The sequence below is a fragment of the Grampus griseus genome (assembly GCF_964374135.1).
Source record: "Grampus griseus genome assembly, chromosome: 3".
Lineage (NCBI taxonomy): Eukaryota > Metazoa > Chordata > Mammalia > Artiodactyla > Delphinidae > Grampus > Grampus griseus.
In genome coordinates this window covers 172,659,227-172,681,445 of record NC_139019.1, presented here as the reverse complement: position 1 = coordinate 172,681,445, position 22,219 = coordinate 172,659,227, and the positions used below count along the sequence as shown (strand labels likewise).

Genomic DNA, 22,219 nt, shown 5'->3' with positions numbered 1-22,219 from the left:
GGGCTTCAAATCAAGTTTAATAAATAAAACAGCAAGGGGATCAAGGCAGTTGTCACTTCACAGTGTGGTCCTTGGTGGGCCGAGGGAAGGTCGAGTCCAGCCCTGTGGACGGGCTCGAGCCAAAGCCCCCCTTGGTGACACCGGGGCCGGGAGCGCTGCCCTGCCCCTGGAGGACCCCACTCCGATTTGTAAACAGAAACATAAATAAAACGAGGAGGCTGGAGAGGAGAAGGCCCAGGCCCCCAAGCCACCTTGCTAGGAAGCCTCAACAGAAACACGACCTAGGGGGTCAGGGAAACGGGCTGGAGCTGGGCCCCTCAGTGCGGCAGGCGACAGGCCTCGGTACCAAGGGGCTGTGAGTTCTGCGTCCTCAGACCCACGTCCGAGGCTGCCGGGGGCCCCGGGGTGGAGGTGGGGGTGGGGTGGGGGCATAAAGTGCGGCTTTTCCTGAAGTGGAGAGAGCGGGTGGACGTCAGGGCGGGGCGGGCCGACATCGAGGTATATGGCTCTGTGCCCCACAGGGTTTGGCACCGAGTAGCAGCTGCCCCCTGAGCCCTGGGCGGGGGCAGCCCGAAGTCCGGCCAGGCGCAGGGAGACAGGCGAGCAGAGTGCCGAGGGTGCCGGCGGAGGCTGCTGCTGGTAGGGGCGGCGTCCGGCCCCACCTCCCCACGTCCCTGGCGGGGCCCGGCCGCCTTCCTCGCCTCTGCTGGCTGGATGGGCCAGCCCTCCGCGCCCCGCCACCCAATGGGTCCCGTGGTGGGCGCAGAGGCTGGAGCCAGGCAGCAGTGCTGGTGCGTGTGTGGCGTGGGGAGGGGCCACCGCTCAGCCCGGTCCTTGACGTGCTCTGAGCAGAGGAGCTACCGGAGGCCCGCGAGGAGGGGAGGGTCAGGAAGACTGACAGGCAGGCCTCACAGCGGCCCCAAGTCCAATCTGGGCCACAAACGCCCGCCTGTGGCCAGGGATCAACAGGTCATCACGTTACAGCTGCAGGGGGAGAGAGGGAGAGACAGGAGGTCAGTGCAACCCCAGAGCAAGAGGCCCGGCACGGGGGCGTGGGCAGGACGCGGGCTGGACCACGGCCCCGCCCCCGCCTCACGGCAGACGCCGCCCCCACAGCCCGCACAGCCGCACAGCCGCCTGGCCTCCCCCTCTCGAGGCAGCACTGTCCTGGGCGGCCGCCTGGGCAGGGCCGGGAGGAACCTGGCGCTGGCCCCGTTTGTACCTTCTTGGATTCTGAGCCCCATGAATGTATTACCCAGCCAGGAAGACACATGAGCCAAATAAAGACAGAATAAAGCTGAAGAAACCACTAGCCTGCTCCGCGGGCCACGCCATCCTCGGCCCCGGGGCAACCCCTCCCGCTGGCCCCAGCTTGGCCTGAGGCTGGGGTACAGCAGCTGGGGGTGGGGCGGGGAGGGGCCGCACTCACTGTGACAGGGGCTCCGAGTGCAGCGCAGGGGCCGGGCACGCGGGGTGGGCGGCCAGGAAGGGATTCACGTCCCCGATGCCAATGAGTCCAAACTCGGCAACCGACAAAGCCACCTGTGCGGGGGCCACGGCCTCCTCGGGCTCTCCGTCCATATCCACGTGGCTGGAGATGAGGGGCAGCTCCTCGGGGAGGGCCCCGGGCAGGGCCAAGTCCACAGCCAGCCTCGGGCTGGCACCAGGCTCTGAAGCGGCCGTGGTGGGGGAGTAGAAGGCTGGCTCAGCCAGGGCTGGGGGCCGCCGAGGCAGGGGCACGGCCGGGGGCGTGTCTACATCCGGTGGCTGGAACGAACAGGGCCCTGGCTCCGAGGACAGGGGGCTGTCGGAGGCCTCCCCAGGCGCGCCGAGACTCCCAGACGTGCTGCTGCCCATGCTCAGGGGCTCTGTGGGGGGAGAACACGGCTGTGGCCAGGCCCTGACAACGCCCACGCCCAGCTCCACCGGGTCAAGGGCAACCCGGTACGGCCTGCTCACCCAAAAGCCACAGTCGCCTCAGGCTGTGCCTGGTGCGGGGCTCCAACCTGCCGGGTCCAGCAAAGCCAAGGACCCCTCCTCACAAAACGCTCTCACACAAACACGTAAGACACACAGGGATGCCGAAAAGCCCTGTCACACCGGAAGGGCACACTGAGGCTAAGGGCCCCGCCTGGGAAGGTTGTGACCCCCATCTTGTAGGGCAGGACAGGACACAGCAGTTCACAGAGTGAGAGGGGTGTGGACTCGGGGAGCTCCCGCACACGGCCGTGGGGCCAGGCACGCGGACAACCCCCCGGGCACACCACAGACCCAACTGGACCCTGGAGCCAGAACAGGGGAAGCCCCAGCGTCCAGCAGACCCACAAAGCAGCATCCTTGTCTCCTGAGGTCCCCTTCAGAAACTGCAGTCGCCAGCTGAGCTCTGTCCTGCTCCTGCACGGTCCTGGGCCCAGACACCAAAGGGGGCGCAACACCCCCTGGGCTCCCACCTGGGACTGCAGAGCAGCCCCACTTGGGCCCCAGGCCGCACAGGGTACCCCCATGTGGAGAGCCAAGTCCCGAGGATGACTCGTGTGTGACACCCTGTGAGACCACGTGGGGGTGAAGGGACATTGGCCCCCAGATGCCACTCACTCCTCCGTGTCCACCAGCCCAGGCTGGGCTGCCGGGGAGAAGCGCCCCGAGAAAAGGGGCCACCCCCCACTCACCGGTGCGCATCCGGGCCAGGGGGTCCCGCTCAGGGCCCGGGCCGTCGGCAGTGGCAGGCAGAGGCAGGGGCGGCGAGGAGCGGGGGCGGCCAGGGCCATCGGGGTCACCGCCATCCAGGTCCTGGTCCGCGTCCCTGCAGGGAGAGGAAAGGTGAGGGCAGGGGCTGCCTCAGGCCAGGACGCCTCCCCCACCACCCCACGGGCACCTGGCACGTACGTGGTTCCCGACGGGCCGTACTTCCGGCGGCCCAGCCGCGTCTGCTGGGAGAAGTAGTCGTAGCGCTCAGACTTCTTCCACAGGTAGTAATACTCCACGCACTCGCCCACGGACCGTGTGCGCACCTGCGGGCGGTGCCGGTCAGCTTGGCCCCCAGCCCCTTCCCAGCCTGCTCCCCACCGCCCCGTGCCCTTAGCTCAGCACCCCATCTAGCTGCCCCCGCTCTGTGCCCGGCCTCGGCTCCAGGCCCACCGTCCGCCTCCCTCGCCCCAGACACCCCGAGGATGGCTGCACCCACGTGTGCTCTGTTCCTCACGGGCCCGGCGGAGGGGGGCAGACAACCCCGGCCCAGAGAGCACGCGGAGCGAGCCCGCTTCTCACTGAGCGTGGGCGTCACTGGCGCTCCAGGGAGAGCCGTCTGCACAAGGGCACGCCGGGTGCGTGAGCCAACTTGAGGGCATATTTACAACGCAGCACAAAATGCCAGGCCTGCATCCTGGAAGGCCAAGCTCGCCCCGCGGGCTCGTGTCCAGGGTGAGCGATCAGGGCATCTTCCCATCTCGGAGGATCACCCGCAGCAAGGCCAGGGCTGCGCCCGCAGCTGACAACCCCACCCCCGCGGGACCCAGCGCCCGTGCCTGGGGAGGGCTGAGACAAGCAGGCGCAGGGGCATCCAGGGACTGCCTGATCTTCTCACCGAAACCCCCTCGTGCAACGAGCCTCCCCGAGGCCAGCTTCACGGCAGACCTGAGACTCCAGTGGGAGAGGTCACCAGCCCTAAGCTGGGTGGGGGGCGTGCGGCAGCCAGCAGGTCAGGACACAAAGGCAGCAGCCCAGCAGGTTCTGGGGCAGAAGCGGCCTCTGCCATGGGACAGGCGAGGCGGGAGGCGCGGGCGCCAGTCCCAGAGGACCAAGTGCTGCCTGGCCGTGCCGGGTTCGGTCAGAGGGGCACCATCCCTGTCCTACAGAGCCCCGCGAGGGCCCCTCACCCGCGGCAACCTCCCAGGGAAGACGCTCAGACGGCAAGCGTGAGCCCGGTGCCGGCCAGGCCCTGCTCCTCCACCTGTGGGGAGTGGGAGTGGCAGGGCTGCCGGCCCCAGGGGAGCAAGACAAGACAGGGACGAGGGGCCGGAGTGGGAGCCACTGTAACGGCGCAGAGGGACAGCCAGGTTCCCGGACGAGCCACGGGTGCCTGGCCAGGCAGATGTCCAGGGCTGGGGGCAGAGGGCCGGGGCAGTGACAGAGGTCAGCGTGGGAGTCATTACAAGGGAGCCACAGGCAGGGAGCACCCAAGCGGGGTGTGGGGAGACCAGTGACCCAGGCCTGGTGTTAGGGACACGGGCCTGGGGAGGACGGAGGTGGGGGGGACATGGATGTGGAGACGGGCATGGGGACCTGGCATTAGCAGCCACTTCGGTCATGCCTATTTGGTGCAATGGTGGGAGAGCATGTGTCCCTGGATGGAGTGAATATGGAGACCCTCAGTCCCCACGGCAAGGGGGTGACGTGGGAGATCCAGGCGGGGGTCAGCGCTGGGGGACTGGCAGTGGGCACGAGACCCTTCCCCAGATTGGAACCTTTCCGGGGGATGGGGGAACTAGAGGAAGATGAGCCAGGGAGCCCACCACGAGCCTGGGGTTCGTTCTGACTCCCGCTGCGGGTAGACAACAACTGTGCCGGCTGCCAAGCCCTCCAGCCCCAGAGCAGCCCCCAGCGGGCCGGGAGGCGCGGCGGGCGGGCGGGCGGGCAGGGCCTCACCTTGTTGGCCTGGATCAGGTGGAAGTTCTTGCCATGCACACGGAAGCCGTGCTCGAAGTTGCGGCGCTCCTCCTCGCTCCAGGCGCACAGCCCGTCTGAGAAGGTTGGAGCGGTGGGGGGAGGGGGGCGGGTTGGTCAGCGCGGTCCGTGGCGGGGGTGGGGGGTGGGGGGGGCCGGGGCTGGGGCTGCGCTCACCTCGGATCACCTTCACGTTGAACCGCAGCCTCCGCAGGGCCTCCTCGGCATTGAAGTTGCATTTCACCAGCTCATACAGTGCCTGGGGGAGGGGAGCCACCATTGCCCAGGACAAGTGGTTTCCCTTGAATTCGTCACAATCACACAACCACACTGGCCCCCGCCCCATGGCTCCTCCGCCCCCAGGGCCACCCACCTGCTCGCTGTCTTTCACCGCCTCTCCCTCCGGGAGCTGAGACTCAGCCACCTCGCGCCACCGCCGCTTCGCCGCCCGGTACAGGAACTCCTCCACCGCCCCCTCAGGAAGGATGCTGGGGTCCCAGAGCAGCTGGTCTTCATTCTCATAGACTGTGCAGGAGGGGGCAAGTTCACGTGCCGGCACGCAGTCTGCACCTCCTCTGACCTCCTCCCCAAAAGCATCACCAGCAGGCCAACTCAGCCCCTCTGGAGGACAAGGGCCCATCGGGGCCTGGGCCTCCACCTCTGCGTCTCACAGGGCCAGCTCCGGGCACCTGGGTGCTCGAGATGGCAGGAAGGCAGGAAGGGGTGGGAGGTCAGTGGGCCCTGAGCAGCCAGTTATCAAGGCCAGCGTCCCAGAGGGGGCAGCAACTAGCCCAGGCTGGAAGGGGGACTTCTGAGCGTGGCCCATGAGGAGGGGCTGCAGGACGAGCTCAGGGAGGCGAAAGGCAGAGGCCCAAGGGAGCAGCGAGAAGAGCCCAGACTCGATCAAGCACAGTGGGGAGACCTGGGTGCCAGCGGCCTCGCTCAGGCAAGAGCTCCCATGGCTGCCTCAGTCCCTATAACCGCAGCATCAGCATCACACGAGCCACATGAGAGCAGACCTCCCGGGGAGAGGAGGGAGGGGAGGAGAGGGCAGTAGAGGTCCTACCATGGCGGGGGAGGGGGGCAGGTGCATTAAGGAAGGATAAGAAAGGGACTCTAGCTGCAGTCTGCTTTGGGGCGGGGCGGGGGGGGACAGCCTCCAGCGGGGGGAAGGACGTGGCAGCAAGAGGCAGAAGGGAGAGTTCAGGGCCAAGCCTGGGGAGACCCCAGTGTCAGCATCTCTTGATTACTCAGGGAAGAACCACAGGGGCCAAAAACTAAACAACACACACAAGCCAAACACCAGCGCAGTGGCTGAAGAGTGGAACCGGCTCCATACTGGACTCGCTCTTGTGAGGGAACCAGCGACTCTGGGGCTGGCACCCCTGTAGACCTGCGACCACCTCTCTCCATCTGCAAAGTCAAGCCCGAGTCCCAGCCCCTCTCTAGAGAAAAAGCGACACCTGCCACCATCGCCGTGTGTCTACCTATGGCGTGAAGGTGAGAGGTAAACCACGTGACAACACGTAACTCCACAAACAGCTGGACATCAGAGTTAGCAGACAGGACTTCAGTATAACTATGATTAACGCTTTAGGGAAAAGGACAAAATCAATGGAAAGCTGGAACTGAAATCAATTCAAAAGAATCACATGGACATTCCAGGGCTGGAAAATGCAGTGTGTGAATTATGAACCCACTGGGCAGCTTCAACAGCAGCAGAAGACGTGATTAGTGAAACTGGAAAGAATTCCATTCAAAAAAATCAAACTGAAGCTTAAAGAGAACATAGTGTGGGACATGTGTAAGATGGTCAAGCAACCTAAGACATGTATAACTGAGTCATGGAGGAAGAGGACAAAGCACAGGACCAATTTTGAAGAGATAATGGCCAAGCAGTGGTGCAGTGGTTAAGCACCTGCCAATGCAGGGGACACTGGTTCGAGCCCTGGTCCGGGAAGATCCCACATGCCGCGGAGCAACTAAACCTGTGCGCCACAACTACTGAGCCTGCACTCTAGAGCCCACGAGCCACAACTACTGAGCCCACATGCCACAACTACTGAAGCCCACGCACCTAGAGCCCATGCTCCACAACAAGAGAAGCCACCACAATGAGAAGCCCGCGCACCGCAACGAAGAGTAGCCCCCGCTCACCGTGACTAGAGAGAGCCCGCACACAGCAATGAAGACCCAACACAGCCAAAAATAAATAAATAAATAAATTTATTAAACACACACACACACACACACACACACACACACATACAAAAAGGAGTCAGTGCAGTAATGCAAGAAAAATAAAACATAAAAAGATCACAAAGAAAGAAGTAAACTTATCATACACAAATGATATGATTGTATGTGTCTAAAAGTGCGAAAGAATCTACAAGGTAATAAAATTAGTAAGTGAATTTAGCCAAGTCACTGTGTACAAGATTACTGAAAATAATAAACTGCATTTCTGCATTTCACAAGACTGCTATACTGAAAACTCTAAAAACTGCCGAAAATAACAAGACCTAAGCAGAGAAGTAAGCTATGTCTGTGAACTGGAAGTGTCAATATCGCTAATGTATCAATCTCCCCCAAATTAATAAACAGCCAATGCAACCATAATCAAAATCCTAGCAGGCATTTTTGAGACAAATGACAAGCTAATTTGAAAACTTATGTGGACATACAAATAAAAGTTACAAAGTTGGAGGGTTTGCACCATCTCAGACTAACTTCAAAGCTGCAATAATTAAGAGAGTGGTAAGGACCCAGGGTTAGACAAGAGAACAACAGAAGAGAAGCCCCAAAAGGCAGATATACATTACGGACACGAGTCCTGATAAAGGCACCACTGCAATTCAGTGGGGGAAAGAATGGACTTTTCCATATGCAGGGCTGGGGGTGGTGGTGGTGGGGTCAACCCTGACCCATACCTCCAACCATACATTAAAATTAAATTAGATCATAGATGCCAACATAAAAGGGGAAATAAAAGAACATATCTTCAAGACCTGCAGACTCACTAGACAGCATACAAACACACTGTGGCTAAAATAAAGACAAGCTGGATTTCACTGAAATCAGACACCACAGACTGGGAGAAAACGTCTGCCGTGCACACAGCCAACCAAGGATGTGCATCCACACAGAAAGTCACCAGAGAAAGGCAACCCAATTGAAAAGGGGAAAGGCCTCAGCAGGCTCCTCCCAAGAGACACCAAGTGGCCAGTAATCGCAATTAAAGCCACAACGGGCACAACTCCACACCTGTCAACAAGGCAGACCACACCAAGCGCTGATGAGGACACAGAGCAACTGGAACTCCCACGCTGCTGGCAAGCGGGGGCCCCACTCGGTGCCTACTGATGACGCCCCAGGAAAAAGTGTGTGTGTCCACGAAGACAACCACAGGGCAAACCACCGTGAACACTGACCAGCAGGAGGATGAGTCAACGTGGCGTGGCACGTGCACACGAGGGAACCCAACACCGTAGCGTACGCAACGCACATTCATGCCAGCGGGATCGAGAGACAGACAGACTACAAGTCCAGGATGGTGAGCGCCCTGAAGAACAGGGCCAGGCAGAACGCAGAAACACACACATCTCTGGAGGGCATGTGGGACGAGTCCTGGACGAGGCGAGGGACTGACGCGTGGGTGACGTGGGAAGAGCCCACACACCCAGGGGAACAAGCGCAGCAGCCCTGGGGGTGGGTGGCCCACAGGGCCCAGGACCAGCCAGCGGGGAGGGACAGCCACTTCCCAGAGTGTCCTGCAGGTTCAGCTGCCCCGGGGAGGTGGCCACCGGACCTGGGCCAGGACCCTCAGGCTCGCTCCGAGGACCTGGGAACTGGCTCTGGCTGGACCCGGGAGTCTCTCCTAGAGGAGTGGGGTTGGCACTTCTCCTGCTCCCTGTCCCCCACCTCCCAGGCCACTTACGCTTCTCACCCTGACGGTTCGAGTGCAGCTTGCTGAGGTCGGCTTGGAACTGAGGCCCAACCATGATCTCCTGCAAAGGCAAAGGCCCAGGAGAGTCAGGGCAGACGGAGGCCCAGGCGCGCGGTGCCGATGGGGGCTGCAGGCTGCCACCCAGAGCCAGGCCGCCTGGCCCGAGGTGTGAGGTGGGAGGCAGAGGCCAGCTGTGTGTGTGACTGTGTCCAGTGCAGCCAGTCCTGGGGCAGGGGTGGGGGGGCCTCGGGGCTACGGCACTCACTCGCAGTCGAGCCCCAGCCCAGCAGAGGCCGCGCTGAGGGCGCCGCAGGGTCAGGGCCACGCACCTTCTTACACTTGTTGGCGGGAAGCGGGTCCTCCTCGGTGTCCGACGAGCTGGAGGAGCCAGGCTCCTTGTCTGCATCAGGCAGGAAGCGGGCTTTGGGGAAACAGCAGCAGGTGAGGCACCTCCTCGGCCCCGCGCGGCCCCCCAGCCAGCAGACCCCGGGGCCTCCACCCCATTCTCCATCCACCTGACCCCCACGTGTGCCCCTCCTGAGAAGCAGCTGGGTCCAGGCCCTGGCCAGGTGACGGGCTGTGACGGGCACAGAAGCGGGGACTCAGGAGGCCGCCCTCTGCTGCAGTCGTAAACCAGGGGCCTAGACCCCCAGCACGTCACGCTGCCCCTGCTCAGGCCACAGAGACGCACAGGGAGTGAGGGACGCATGGCCCGAGGACGCTGCCCTGGATCTAAGGGACTTTCAGGCACAGGAACCAACACGTTCCCTCCTCACATAAACCAAGGTCACCAGCCTCAGCTCACTGGCAGGGCAGGGCAGGGCAGGGGAGAGGGGCCCCTACAGGGGCTCGAACAGGAGAAGGGCACCCCCAGGGGTCCCGATGTCTGTGTCCCCAGCGGCCCAGGGGTAGGAGCGGGTGGGACACCTACATCCACTCTGATTAGGGAAAAGGTCAGAGGCCTCATGGGAGGTCACAGATGGGGTGAGGTCATCGGCTGAGGACTGTGTTTCTTCCTCTTCTTCCCCTGAAAGCAAATCCTTCGCTATTTGTTCCTTTTAACAAGAAAGTAGAGAACGTTTTTGCAGTTTGTTTTAACAATCTCAAATAACCCTAACCCGAACAGCAGTGGTGGTGCCAAGGCGGACGAGCCTCCCTCTAGGCATGCAGGGCTCCCACGGGGCTGCTCTCCCTGCTCCGCGGACGAAGCACTTGCACAAGGGCGGGCCAGCCAGGGGCACCGAGTCGGGGAGGGACACGGCCTCCGCCCGAGGCTGAGGACAGTCAGAGCCCCTCCCTTCTGGCCAGGCCACGACCTGCTCGGGATCCGGAGCGTCTCTCCCTCCCAGAGCCGTCCCTGCGACCACCCTGACCCTGGGTGTGTGGCCAGAGCCGGCAGCACTAGCTATACCCACACTGCCAGGCTATAAGCCGCGCTTCTGCCTGTCTAGGGCCTTCCTGCCCACCCCCAGAACCGCCCCCTCACCTTGTCCAGGGTCATGTCCGGGAGGTTGGTTGTGGCATCGCTGCCCTCACTCTGGCGCTCCGAAATGGGGTCCGAGGGCTCGTAGCCGTAGAGGGCCAGCAGCTCGTCAAGGGGCATGTCGCTGCTCTGGGGGGCAGGGCTCTGTCGGCAGGGCTGCTCTGGGGCTCTGCTCCCCCACCCCTGAGCCCGTCAGCCCCACGACCAGTCACAGAGACTCACCCCAGCCAAACCGCAGGCCCAGCCCCTCATCTAAGGGCCCCTCACAGCCCCAGGAGGGAACCGATGAGACACCTGAGCCCAGAGGCGTCCGCTGTCTGCCCAACGCCCCTGGCCGCGAAGGGCAGAGCTGGGCAGGCTCCCGTCCACCTCCACCTCCCCGCCCAGGCCTGTGCAAGCTCCACTCAAGCACTGCGAGGACTCCCAGTGTCTGGAAATCAACTGTCACCACACGGGACACCAATAAACAAGAAGGGGAAAAACATGGTCCTTTAATGAACGTAAAAAAGGCATCTGGTCAAACCAACATCACTCCTGATTTTTTAAAACCCTCAGTATGCTAAGTAAAGAGATGGACGCCTCATCAATGTAACAGAGAGGCGGCTGACCCTCGCCGCACCAACAACAAACAAGAGGACGCTCGAGGGCCCCACGGCTGCCTAACACAGCTGACACTTGGAGCCACCGCGATATGACAAGAGACAGAAATAAGACCCTTAATTACCGGGAAGGAAGAGGCAAAAACTACCACTACCTTCCACTCCGGTACTGCTTTCCAATCCTGTTTCTGCAAACCTCGCCTGCTCGAGGCCAGTGCCGCTGGCCATGCTGCGTCCTGACTGCTGAGGGTCTCAGTCGGCTTCCAGCCTCCTGCACACGCCCTGTGCCTCTCCCAGTTTCTAACTGTGCACCTGTGGGTGGGGTGGGAGCTGACATGGTGGCTCCCCGGGAAGCAACCTGAGGAGCAGCACGGGGGCGGCTGGGGCAGCCTTTGAGGTCAGGGCAGGGGCACCAAAGTGCGCGAGCATCAACGTGCTCACTAAGGGCTTCAAGAGATGCCCGTCTCACTAAAGAATACCCTGCAATGCCTGTGTGACGCTATGGATTTTATGAAAGCTCACCCTGAGCGGGTGTCGTTTTGATCTTCTGTGGGAGGAAAAGGGAGTAATGGAGACGGCACCCTGGAACTCAGGGCTGGCGGACAACTCCCGCCTCCTGCCAGGCACTGGCCAGACGAGGGAGACCACCGACTGCGCTTCTTGACGGAGTAAAACTCAGCGTAAAAGCTTTCAAGCACAAAATTCCAATTGTGGAAAACTTGGATGTGACAGCGTGAACTTCATAAACCACAATGCCCGCTGGTGAGGGAATATAAAAGGCAGGTGTTTCTCATTTTGCTTTGGATATTAAGTTCTTTCTTTTAATCAGTTCACAAAAATTATACCTGAAGAATTTTTTTTTTTTTTTGGCCGTGCCGCATGCCTTGGGGGATCTCAATTACCTGATCAGGGATTGAACTCGGGTCACATCAGTGAAAGCGCAGAGTCCTAACCACTGGACCTCCAGGGAACTCCCCTGAAGAAAGCATAGCTGAGGTAATTTAGCTAATGAATAGCTGATTTTTTTTTCTTTTTGGTTACTTTTGAGAAGTTCTGAATTCAAGCTGAACTCCTTAAAACTGATTTTTCTTTTTTGAACAGAAGACATGTTTTGGTTATAAGACCAAATGGGCACCAAGTGATACACAGCACCAAGCTAAATAAATGCCCTATGATTACTCCTTAAAAAAACACTCAGGGCTTCCCTGGTGGCGCACTGGTTGAGAGTCCGTCTGCCGATGCAGGGGACACGGGTTCGTGCCCCGGACTGGGAAGATCCCACATGCCGCGGAGCGGCTGGGCCCGTGAGCCATGGCCGCTGAGCCTGCACGTCCGGAGCCTGTGCTCCGCAACGGGAGAGGCCACAGCAGTGAGAGGCCCACGTACCGCAAAAAAACAAACAAAAAACCACTCAAGTCCCAGGACTTAAAAGACATCTGGTGAGATCAGTGTTGACATTTAATGGACTGCATGTTTGTGTGTCCCCCTGCCCCAAATTGATATGATGAAGCTCCAATGTGACTGTGTTTGGAGATGGGGCCTTTACGGAAATAAATGAAGTTAAATGAGGCCACAAGGATGGAGCCCTGATGCAACAGGATCAGTGTCCTCATAAGAAGAGACACCAGAGAGCTAGCTCTCCCGGAGAGAACACGGCGAGAAGCAGCGTCTGCAGCCGCGAAGCAGGCCCCCACCAGACACAGCCTTGCCAGGCCCTGGTCTGGGACTTCTGGCCTCCAAAACTGCACAAAAATAAATGTCTATTGTTTAAGCAGCACAGTCTGTGGTATTAACAAAGTGTGCTTTCTAGATTTCATACAGCGAACTCTGTGGACATGTGGAAGATTCATACGTCACAGAACCAATATTCACCAAACATCTCATCCACGCAGAAGGTGACAAGATCACACACGGGTCAAGACCAATGGATCTTAACACCAAGGACAGAAACTTTCCTGGATCTGCTTATAGAATTCACTTCACAAAACTACCATTTGCTGCATCTTGGAGCAGCATCAAAGAATATCCAGTTATCTGAAAAGCTTGTTAAATACTCCGCCCTCAGGGCTTCCCTGGTGGCGCAGTGGTTGAGAGTTCGCCTGCCAATGCAGGGGACACGGGTTCGAGCCCTGGTCTGGGAAGATTCCCACATGCCACGGAGCAACTGGGCCCATGAGCCACAACTGCTGAGCCTGTGCTCGGCAACAAGAGAGGCCACGACAGTGAGCGGCCCCCGCTGGCCGCAACTAGAGAAAGCCCTCGCACAGAAGCGAAGACCCAACACAGCCAAAAATAAATAAATAAATAAATAAATATATTTATTTAAAAAAAAAATAACCAGAACAGATCTATATGAGGCTAGATTTACACTTTAACCAAAAGAACAAATCACAGCAGACTAACGTCTGCCTTAAAAGACAGCGTTCACAGAGATTTACAAAAATGTCAAACTAGTCCACTCTTCTCCCTAATTTTTTTGTCTTGAAAATAGTTATTTTTCATTTTCCTAAAAATGTGTTCTTTCTACTAACAATGGGTCTGTCGTATCACCAAAATAAACAAAGCTCCTTGAGACCCTCAATAATTTTTAAGAGCACAAAAGCGAGTTCTGCAGGCAAAAAGTTTGAGAACAGTGAGTTCAATGTCCAGCCACCCGCTCGTCTGGAGCCCAGCGCCCCATGAAGGCGGGACTGGCCTGGTCCATCCCTTGACCTCAGTGCCCAGCATGGTCTGGCCTGTGCAGACAGAGGGTCGGCGGCACAGGTCGTCGTGGAGTCCGAGGAGCTCAGAGACCAGGCGGACGGAGCAGCGGCGATGCCCCCTGGACGCCCCGCCCACCGGGTACCTGGGAGACGAAGTCCTTCTCTAGCTCCTCCTCCGGCTTCTCTGGGCCCCGCGCAGCCCCTTCATGCTCCTCCTGGACACCGTAGTTCCGAGACAGGATCTCCGCCAGGTGGAACTGATGGTCTGCGGACCCCATGGACACCACTGTGGAGAGACATAGGCCCGCGTGAGCTCCTTGCCACCATCCCAACCACTGAGCTTCTGCAGATGACCACAGGGCGGAGGAAGCCTCGGGGGCCCAGCTGCCACCACAGGGGTGTATGCACGCGCGTGTGTCCACGTGGGCCGGGGTCGGCACGCAGCAGCCCAACCGATGCTCAGCCCTCCTCTGGCCTCGGCCCAGCAGCTGGGGGACGTGACCAGATCTGGGGTTTTCCCCAAAGAACCAGGATGTGTTCACTGCTCTCTCTCCATGACTGGTCTTCAATGAGTTGATTTTTAGAAGAAACAAAACAAAAAAGGAAATAGCTAGGTCTCACTCAACCGCAGCCAGGGAGCAGTGAGGGCCCAGGCTGGACCTGCATGTGGGTCCCGAGTGCAGCAGAGGGGGGCAGAGCCACAGGGAGCAGACGGGAGGGGCAGGCGGCCAGCTCAGGGGAGGCGCAGGGCCCCGGGGAGGGAGAGTGCCTGCCCAGCACCGCCCCCTCCTGCAGCCCCCACCCACAGCCTGGGCCCGGGGTTGGCCAGGAAGCTCTGGAGAACGGAGGCACTCGGTCTGGACAACAGGAGACAGCCCTGGCCACCCCGCCCGCACGCCCCATCCCGAGGCTCCAGGGGCCAGTGTGCCGTCTCTCGCACCTGCCAAGGCCCGGGCCCCAGGGAGGAAGGTACCTGCTGTGGTCTGCAAGCCGGGCTCCCCAGGGCACAGGCTGTGAGAGAGGCAAGAGGCCAGGCCAGGGCTCCGCCTCTCTAGCGAGGAGGCCTGCAGAGGAGACGAGCAGGATTAGGGCCCCGCGGCCAGACAGGGCGGTGGAGGGTCAGAGCCAGCCCCGGGGGCATGGGGCACCAGGTAACAGAAGGCCTCCGCGGGCTGGGGCGGGGGTCAAGGCGGGCCAGGTGTGTAGCTGCGCTGGAGTCCAAGCGTCCCTGCGGAGACAGGCAGGGAGGGCCTAGGGCCGGCGGCGGGAACGGCACCCACGGGCACCGTGAGGAGCCTGGGACGGCCGGCCACCAGCAGTGCTGATCACAGCCCAGGACACGGGGCCCAGGTGACCCAGGCCCACACACAGCCCTGGTGCCACACCCCGCAGCCAGGTGCTGACACCACAGCCACTACACAAGGGACCAGCCTCCGAAACTTTGTCTTAAAAAGGCAAACAGCCACTATGGAGAAATCTGGGAATTCCTCCAAAAGTAAACAGTTACCAAATGACCCAGCAATTAATTCTACTCCTAGGTACACACCCCAAAGAACCAAAAACATGTGTCCATAAAAGGTGTACACAGGTGTTCACAGAAGCATGACTTACCACAGCCAAAATGTGTAAACACCCAAATGCCCATCACCAGGTGAATGAATAAACAAGACGTGGTCCATCCTTATGATAAAATATTACTTGGCCATGAAAAGGAGAGAAACCCTGACACTCGCTACAACGCGGATGGACCCTGAGAACACGATGCTCAGTGAGAGAAGCCAGACACAGAAGGACACACAGGGTGTGATTCCACTGATGGGAAACATCCAGAACAGGCAAATCCGCAGACAGACAGTGGGTTCCTGGTTGTCAGGGGCTGGGGTGACTGCTGATGGGGTCAGGTGTTTTTCTGGGGTGATGGAATGTTCCAGACAAAAGTGAAGGGCTCAAAACTTTGTGAACATACTAATAATCACTGAATTAAACGTTTTAGATGGGTATATTTTGAAGCACATAAGTTATACCTCAAATTTTTTAAAAGTGCAAATGAAAGCATCATAACAGCTACCACTGGGACTTCCCTGGTGGTCCAGTAGCTGAGAGTCCACGCTCCCAACGCAGGGGTCCTGGGTTCAATCCCTGGTCAGGGAACTAGATCCCAAATGCCGCAACTAAGAGTTCACATGCCGCAACTAAAGATCCCGCATGCTGCAACCAAAGACCCAGGGCAGCCAAATAAATAAGTAAATAAACTTTTTTCTAATTGTCTTTAAAAAAAGCTACCATTATCACAATGTTCAAAAATTTATTAAGAACAAGAAAACTAGACCAATATCTCTTACAAACAGAAACACAAAACTCAACAAAACCCAAGCAAACTGAGTTCAACGGCATACAGAGAACACTGCACACCAATGAGGAGAGGCTCAGAGCAGGGATGCAGCACAGGTGTGACACCCAACACAACCAGCACAGCGACAGGCTAAACACAAAACCCACACCAAAATCATCTCAGCAGATGCAGAGACAGCACACAGCAGAGTCCAACACCCTTTCATGATGAAAACACTCGACATATGAAGGCTGCAAGGGAACTTCCTGAAAAGGGCGTCCATCCAAACCCCAGCTACTGCCACCCCTGAGGCAGATGGCTAGCGCCTCCCCCAAAACCAGAGCACGGTCTCTTCACAACGTCGTCCTGGAGGAGGCAGCAGTCGGGACAGGAAAGTAAAATAAAAGGAATCCAAGTTGGAAAGGCAAGTCATGACCTGGGACACAGAGGATACTAAAGAATCCACTAAAGAAACCAGAACTAATAAATGAGTTCAGCAAGGCTGCAAGACACAAGATAATCTACAAAAATCAACTTTACTCCTGTATACTAGCAATGAACAATCCAAAAAGAAAATAAGGAAAACAATTCCATTTCCAATAGCACCAAAAAGAATAAAATACTTAGGAATAAATGTGGCAAAAGAAATTCAAAACTAATACTCTGAAAAGTGCAAAACACATTGAAAGAAACTAAAGATCTACATAAATGGAAAGACATACTATATTCATAGCTCAAAAGACTATTGCTAAGATGTCAATACTCCCCAATTCATCTACAGATTCAACAAAATGCCTATCAGAATCCCACTGGGCTTCTATGTAGAAACTGACAGACTCCAAAAATCATATGAAAACTCAGGGGACCCCAAACAGCTAGAACAATCTTGAAAAGGAAGAACACTTCCCAGTCTCAAAAGTACTCCAAAGCTGCAGTAATCAAAACAGTGTGGTGCTGACATAAGGCTAGATATTTAGATCAAATTAATAGAACTGAGAATTCAAACACAAACCCATATATTTACAGCCAAGCGAATTTTTAAAGGGGTGACAGAAAAATTCAATGCAGAATGAACAGTCTTTTCAACAAACAGTGCTAGGGCAATTGGATATCCAAACGCAAAATAATAACATTCAACTCCTATCCTACACCGCACACAAAAACTCACTCAAACTGGATCAAAGACCTCAAATATAAGAGCTAACACTATAAAACTCTTAGAAGAAATCATAGTGATAAATCTTTCTTACCAGGCAATGGTTTCTTAGATAAGACACAAAAAGCATAATCAACAAAAGAAAAATAGATAAACTGGACTTCATCAAAATTAAAAATTTAAAGACAACTCACAGACCGGTAAAAGATATTTGCAAATCATACAGTCCCTTTCTAAAGGGACGAACAGGCAAAGTCTCTGAATAGACATTCCTTCAAAGAGATACACAAATGGCCAATCGGCAGGTGGAAGCAAAGCTCAGCATTAGGGACAGCAAATAAGCACATGTCAGACACCACTTCTGTGACCAGGAGGACACATGCTATCAAGTGTGGAGGGAATGCAGGCACTTGAGGGAGGGGACGTGCAATGGGACAGCACAGGGAATACACCTGGGTGTCACCGGATGCCCCCCAACACACCACCCTGGCACAGGGTGACCATCAGTGAAGGCAGGTGAGAAAGCAGACCCGGCCCCGAGGCAGAGCACAGTCTACTGACCAGCCCCACTCCCCTCCACCCATAAGGCACGGCCCCCAGAGGTCAAGGCCTTCCCTCTGCACTGACCGCCCTGATGTTCACACACTCCTGCGCCCTGACCACCCCTTTGGGGACTCCTCGCCGGGTTCTTCCGCATGACGCACACCACCTGGTTAACAAGCTGCCTATTTCTCTCTCCCAAAGCTGCCCTTGTCAGCCTGAACCATGGAGTCCCAGCCAGGGACCCAGGGGGGGCAGAGGGAAAAGTTAAGCCTCTCCTCCCTGAAACACCCAAGAGAGACAAAAACATTCATCCACGCTGAGACCTGTTCACGAGTGTTCTCAGCAGCATGACTCACAACAGCCAAAGGAGGAAAGAACCCAAATGGCCATCGGATGGAGTATTACTCAGCCAGGAAAAGAGGAGAAGCCCTGACACTCGCTACCACGTGGACAACCTTGAGAACACAATGCTCAGTGAGAAGCCAGACACAGAAGGACACATAGGGCGCGATTCCACTGACGGGAAACGTCCAGAACAGGCAGATGCGCAGACACAGAGAGTCGGTTCCTGGTTGTCAGGGGCTGGGGAGACGGATGGGGGAGAGATGACTAATGAGTGCACGGTTTCTTTTGGGCTGGTGAAAATGTTCCAAAATTGACTGGTGATGGCTGCACAACTCTATGAATATACGAAGAACCACTGAATCGCACACATTAAAATGAATGAATTGTATAGTAAATGAATTATACCTCAGTAAGGCTGTTTACAAAAAATATATATATAGAATACAATAGTTAATAAACTAAATTTTCAAATTTTAGAAAAAGAAGTTTAGTAGGAATTTCCACACTGATTTCCTCACTGGGTCCTCAAGAGGTTGTGTAATCATTTTCTTCGTAAGAGAAATAAGGGACTTGCAGCTCAGAGAGGTCAAGTCAGTCACCCGCCGTTTCCAGCACCCTGGATGGTCCCGCCCAAGCCTAAGGCCCCTGTTTTGCCAAGGTGGGAGAAGGAAACGGATGAGGAGCTGACTAAGCACGTTCTGGGTTAAAAAGAAAAAGAAGGAAAAAAAAAGTGTGGGGGTGGGGGAGGAAAGAAGGAAGGAAGACAGCATTCTACGGACTTGGTCCCAAAGGTGAGTGGGGTGGAAGAGGGAGCAAGCCCAGGGCAGGAAGGCCCAGGCACGCCACCCACAGGCGTTCCTCCAGGCATGGGACACCGACATGCCTCCCCACCCTGTGCGAGGGCTGGGCCTGGGACTCTGGTGAGAGGGCTTCCACGTGACCCCCAAGACTAAGCTGTGAAATGCAGTGCAGTTCCCACAGCCGCCCATGCTGTGAGGAAGCACAAGCCACAAGGAGAGGCCACGCCAGCAGGCGGCATCACAGCCACACGTGGGCGAGGATGCTTCCCTCCACTGGGGCTGGCTCAGCCCAGCCACCAACCAACCGCAACCACATGAGGGACCAGTCAGCCCTCAGAACCGTGACAGGTAATTAAAAACTGATGGCTGGGGCTTCCCTGGTGGCGCAGTGGTTGAGAGTTCGCCTGCCGATGCAGGGGACACGGGTTCGTGCCCCGGTCCGGGAAGATCCCACATGCCGCGGAGCGGATGGGCCCGTGAGCCATGGCCGCTGAGCCTGTGCGTCCGGAGCCTGTGCTCCGCCAACAGGAGAGGCCACAACAGTGAGAGGCCCGTGTGTCGCCAAAAAAAAAACCGATGGCTGCTTTGAGGAACTGAGTGTCGAGGTGACTCATCAGGCAGCAGCGTTAACCAGACCCCCCCCACCCCCCGCCTACACCCAGCAAAGGTGCCTGGTCCCGCTGGGCCACCCAGCACTTCATCCCTGTCTGACAGCCTGTAGAGCACCCGCTCTGGGCCGGGAGGCAAGAGGCACTGGGTGCACAGCAGTCAATCGACAAACAGGTTCTGCCTGTCCAGTCCTGACGAGTCAGCCGTCTCGTTGGGGATACAGATAACAAACAAGCAGATGTGCACAGTACTGAGGGGAGAAAATGGGGTAGGGGGCCTGCACAACCAGGGAGGGCCTGTGTGGCCGTCTCCAGGCCGAGGCCTCCAGGGCAGCGGGACGGCACCACACAGCGAGTCCCCCCAAGGCTGCAGACAGCACAGGGAAACAGAAGGAGCCCAGGGGGTGGAGAAGGGCGCAGGGGGAGATCCTCAGAGATCATGCCACCGGGCCAAGGGTCACGGGGAGGAGATGCGCTTTCCCCTGAGGACAACAAAAAGCCGTGTCTTTTAAGCACAGGACAGAGGTGGTGGACTCAGGTTTGTCGGAGAGCAAGCTGGGATCCGCGAGGAAAGCAGCATGAAGCGCCCCACCTTCTCTCACGGTGCTGTGGCTACTTTGGCGGCAACAGAAATCAGGCAGCCAATCCCGATCAAGCACTTACCGCTCGGTTACGAACCGCCATTTTTATCAGTTCAAGACAGTGACTGCACAAGGTTCAGCTTCTCTGTGCAAGCACGGAGCCATGATCTCATGAGACCTCCCCATCTCAGAGAGAGTGACCGACCCAAGGTCACACAGAGTAAGAGGCTCCAGAAATACAACGGGTCTCCTGGGCAGAGGCTGGCCATGCCCACCACGACTGGAATTTGCACACCTGTTGTCCTTCACTGCCAGGCCCTAAGGGCCTCCCATGGAGCCAGGCATTCGGACTTTCTTTTAGGAAAACCACCCCAATTCACTCAACAGGCACCACCCCAAACTGGACACAGGACAACAGGAGCACCCTGGACACCCGGCTGCTGTGACACTGGGCAGGGCAAAGTCAACAGCCAAACCCCGCAGCGCTCGGGGCGGGCTGGCTGGGAGTCTGCCCCATCCACCTGTAACACGCAGCTACCTGCCAGGCCAAGACAGCTGGCCCCTGGGGCAGACGCACACACAGAACGCCGTGCCCCTGCAGGGACATCGGGAGACCCGGCTTCCGCCTCCGTCCCACAAGTCCAGCCACCACCCAGGAGGCCTGTTTCCCCAAACACCCTCTAAGGTAGGAAAGGTAGGAGAACTACTCTGGAAGGGCCCTTTTGGTCCAGCCACCCAGCGTAAGGCAGGAACTAGCTGGGGAGGTCTGGCCTTGGACTGAGATGCCCACACCCTTTTTGGCGCAAACACAGGGCCTGTCGCTGCCTCTGAGAAGGTCACTGGTGGGAGAGTATGACCAGTCCTGCCCTCCACAACATCCACCCACAGTGTGCCAAGATACAAACACCCAGTGTGGCCCCATAACCAGGCCAAGCATCCCAGGACCCGGCTGCACCTCACCGCGTGGGTGCCTGCTCCTCTCTGGGCCCGGGCGGCCCCACCCATTGGGTGAGGATCACTTGCTGAGTCCAGGGACCTTCCTGGCATCCCCAAACCGAACGTCTGCGCTAAGAGTCACGTTTGCTGAGTCCCTAATAGGTGCATTATTCATTTCATCCTCACTAGGGCCCTATAAAGTGAGAGCAGGTTCGCACTGTTTTATCCGACATTCAAAAAAGCCCTCAAAGTGAAAGTTTTTCATCCCTGGTTTGACCCGCCACGAAGCTATTCAGTGTCTTGATCCCAACGATACCAGGTGAGTTTGCTCAAACATCACACCCCAAACCCTCAAATCCGAAACACTGAACTCCAACATCCATCTGGCCCCAAGGACTTGGGGTAAGGGGTCTTGGGCCCGCTTTCCGGACAGAGAGAGGAGGCTCGGAGAAGTAACTTTAAGCCGCCGGTAAAGGCAGCCCTACGCCCCCCGCGGGCCGGATCCGCGCCGTTAGGGCCCCAGGTCAGAGCTCCAGTCCCGCCCGGAGTCCGGCGGGAGCGCGACTCCTTGGGGTCAGCGCCGCTGGGGTGGGGGTGGGGGGGTCAGCGGGCTGGGGTCCGGAGGAAGCGCGACTCTGTAGGGCAAGCCCTGCTGGCGGGGGGTGGGGGGTGGCCAGCGGGCGGGGGTCCAGCGGCCGAGGGTCTGGTGAGTCGGGGTCCGGAGAGAGCGCGTGCTCCGCTAAGTTGGCAGACGCGGGGCGGATGCCGGGGGCGGCGGGCGGGGGAGCGGGAAACCTTGGGCGCTCACCCCTTCCCCGCCCCCGCAGCCCCCTCCCCACCCCACGCCCCCGCCCCCCGCGCCACACATGCGCTCTGCCGCCCGCGATGTGGCAGCCGGGAGGGGGGGGCCGGGGGCGGCCGCCGACGGAGCCCAGCGCCCCTGGGGCCCCGACGGAAGCAGCGCCGCGGCCCGGCCCCGAGCCCTGGGCAGGGGTCCCGGCGCCCGGAGCCCCCACGCGGCCGGGCCGGGCGGCGGGGGCGCAAGCCTGGGCGGGGGCCGGCTCCCCCGGCCCGCTCACTCACCTCCGCCATGGCCGTGTGTGCGCGGGAGGCGGTGGCCGCGCCGGGATCCCCGGATGCGGGGCCGCGCGCTCATTGGCTGCAGCCCCTGGGCGGGCGGGGGCGCCGGGGCGGAGCCGGGGGCGGGGCGCGGGCGGGCGGGCGCGTAGTAGGTGCGCGGACGGGGACGCGCGGGCGGGCGCGGGTTGCGGGGTCTCGCGGACCTTGGCCTCGTCTGGGAGGTGGGGGTGCCGTGGTGGAAATGCCAATTCCTGATAAGCACGCCTTAAGCACTGGTCCCTGTTCCTCCTTCCAATCTGTAGTGCCCCCGTGTTACAGGTAAAGACACGGAGCCCAGGAGTGACGGGCCACCCGGGCACGAGCGAGCGGCGGAGCCCGGACTGAAGCCTGGGCAGCGAGGTTCTAGAACCTTCCGCACGTTTGCACCAGTGATGACGGATCTCATT

General features: G+C 58.4%; 1 protein-coding gene across 2 annotated transcripts; it reads right to left on the bottom strand.

Annotated features, from left to right (window-relative positions):
- Positions 1–21,804, bottom strand: MIER2 (MIER family member 2). 2 transcript variants are annotated; one of them, XM_082649920.1, is made up of 14 exons: positions 21,777–21,804; positions 14,366–14,456; positions 13,536–13,678; positions 10,095–10,220; positions 9,540–9,663; positions 8,938–9,029; positions 8,600–8,669; positions 5,036–5,187; positions 4,840–4,921; positions 4,645–4,739; positions 2,887–3,011; positions 2,670–2,803; positions 1,430–1,868; positions 1–984 (listed from the first exon to the last, which is right to left on the bottom strand). In XM_082649920.1, the coding sequence occupies exons 1-14, from the start codon at positions 21,783–21,785 to the stop codon at positions 963–965; spliced, it is 1,704 nt and encodes a 567-aa protein (XP_082506046.1). In that variant the 5' UTR covers positions 21,786–21,804; the 3' UTR covers positions 1–962. The 2 variants fall into 2 exon arrangements, with proteins under 2 accessions (XP_082506046.1, XP_082506045.1); XM_082649919.1 differs by having other exon boundaries at positions 4,840–5,187.
- Positions 21,805–22,219: the final 415 nt, after the last annotated feature.

Coding starts and splice junctions, on each gene's coding strand:
- MIER2 (XM_082649919.1), bottom strand. Junction 13,679..14,365: donor CGGCTTGCAGACCACAGCAG/GTACCTTCCTCC, acceptor GTCTCTCCACAG/TGGTGTCCATGGGGTCCGCA. Junction 3,012..4,644: donor ACCTGATCCAGGCCAACAAG/GTGAGGCCCTGC, acceptor CACCGCCCGCAG/GTGCGCACACGGTCCGTGGG.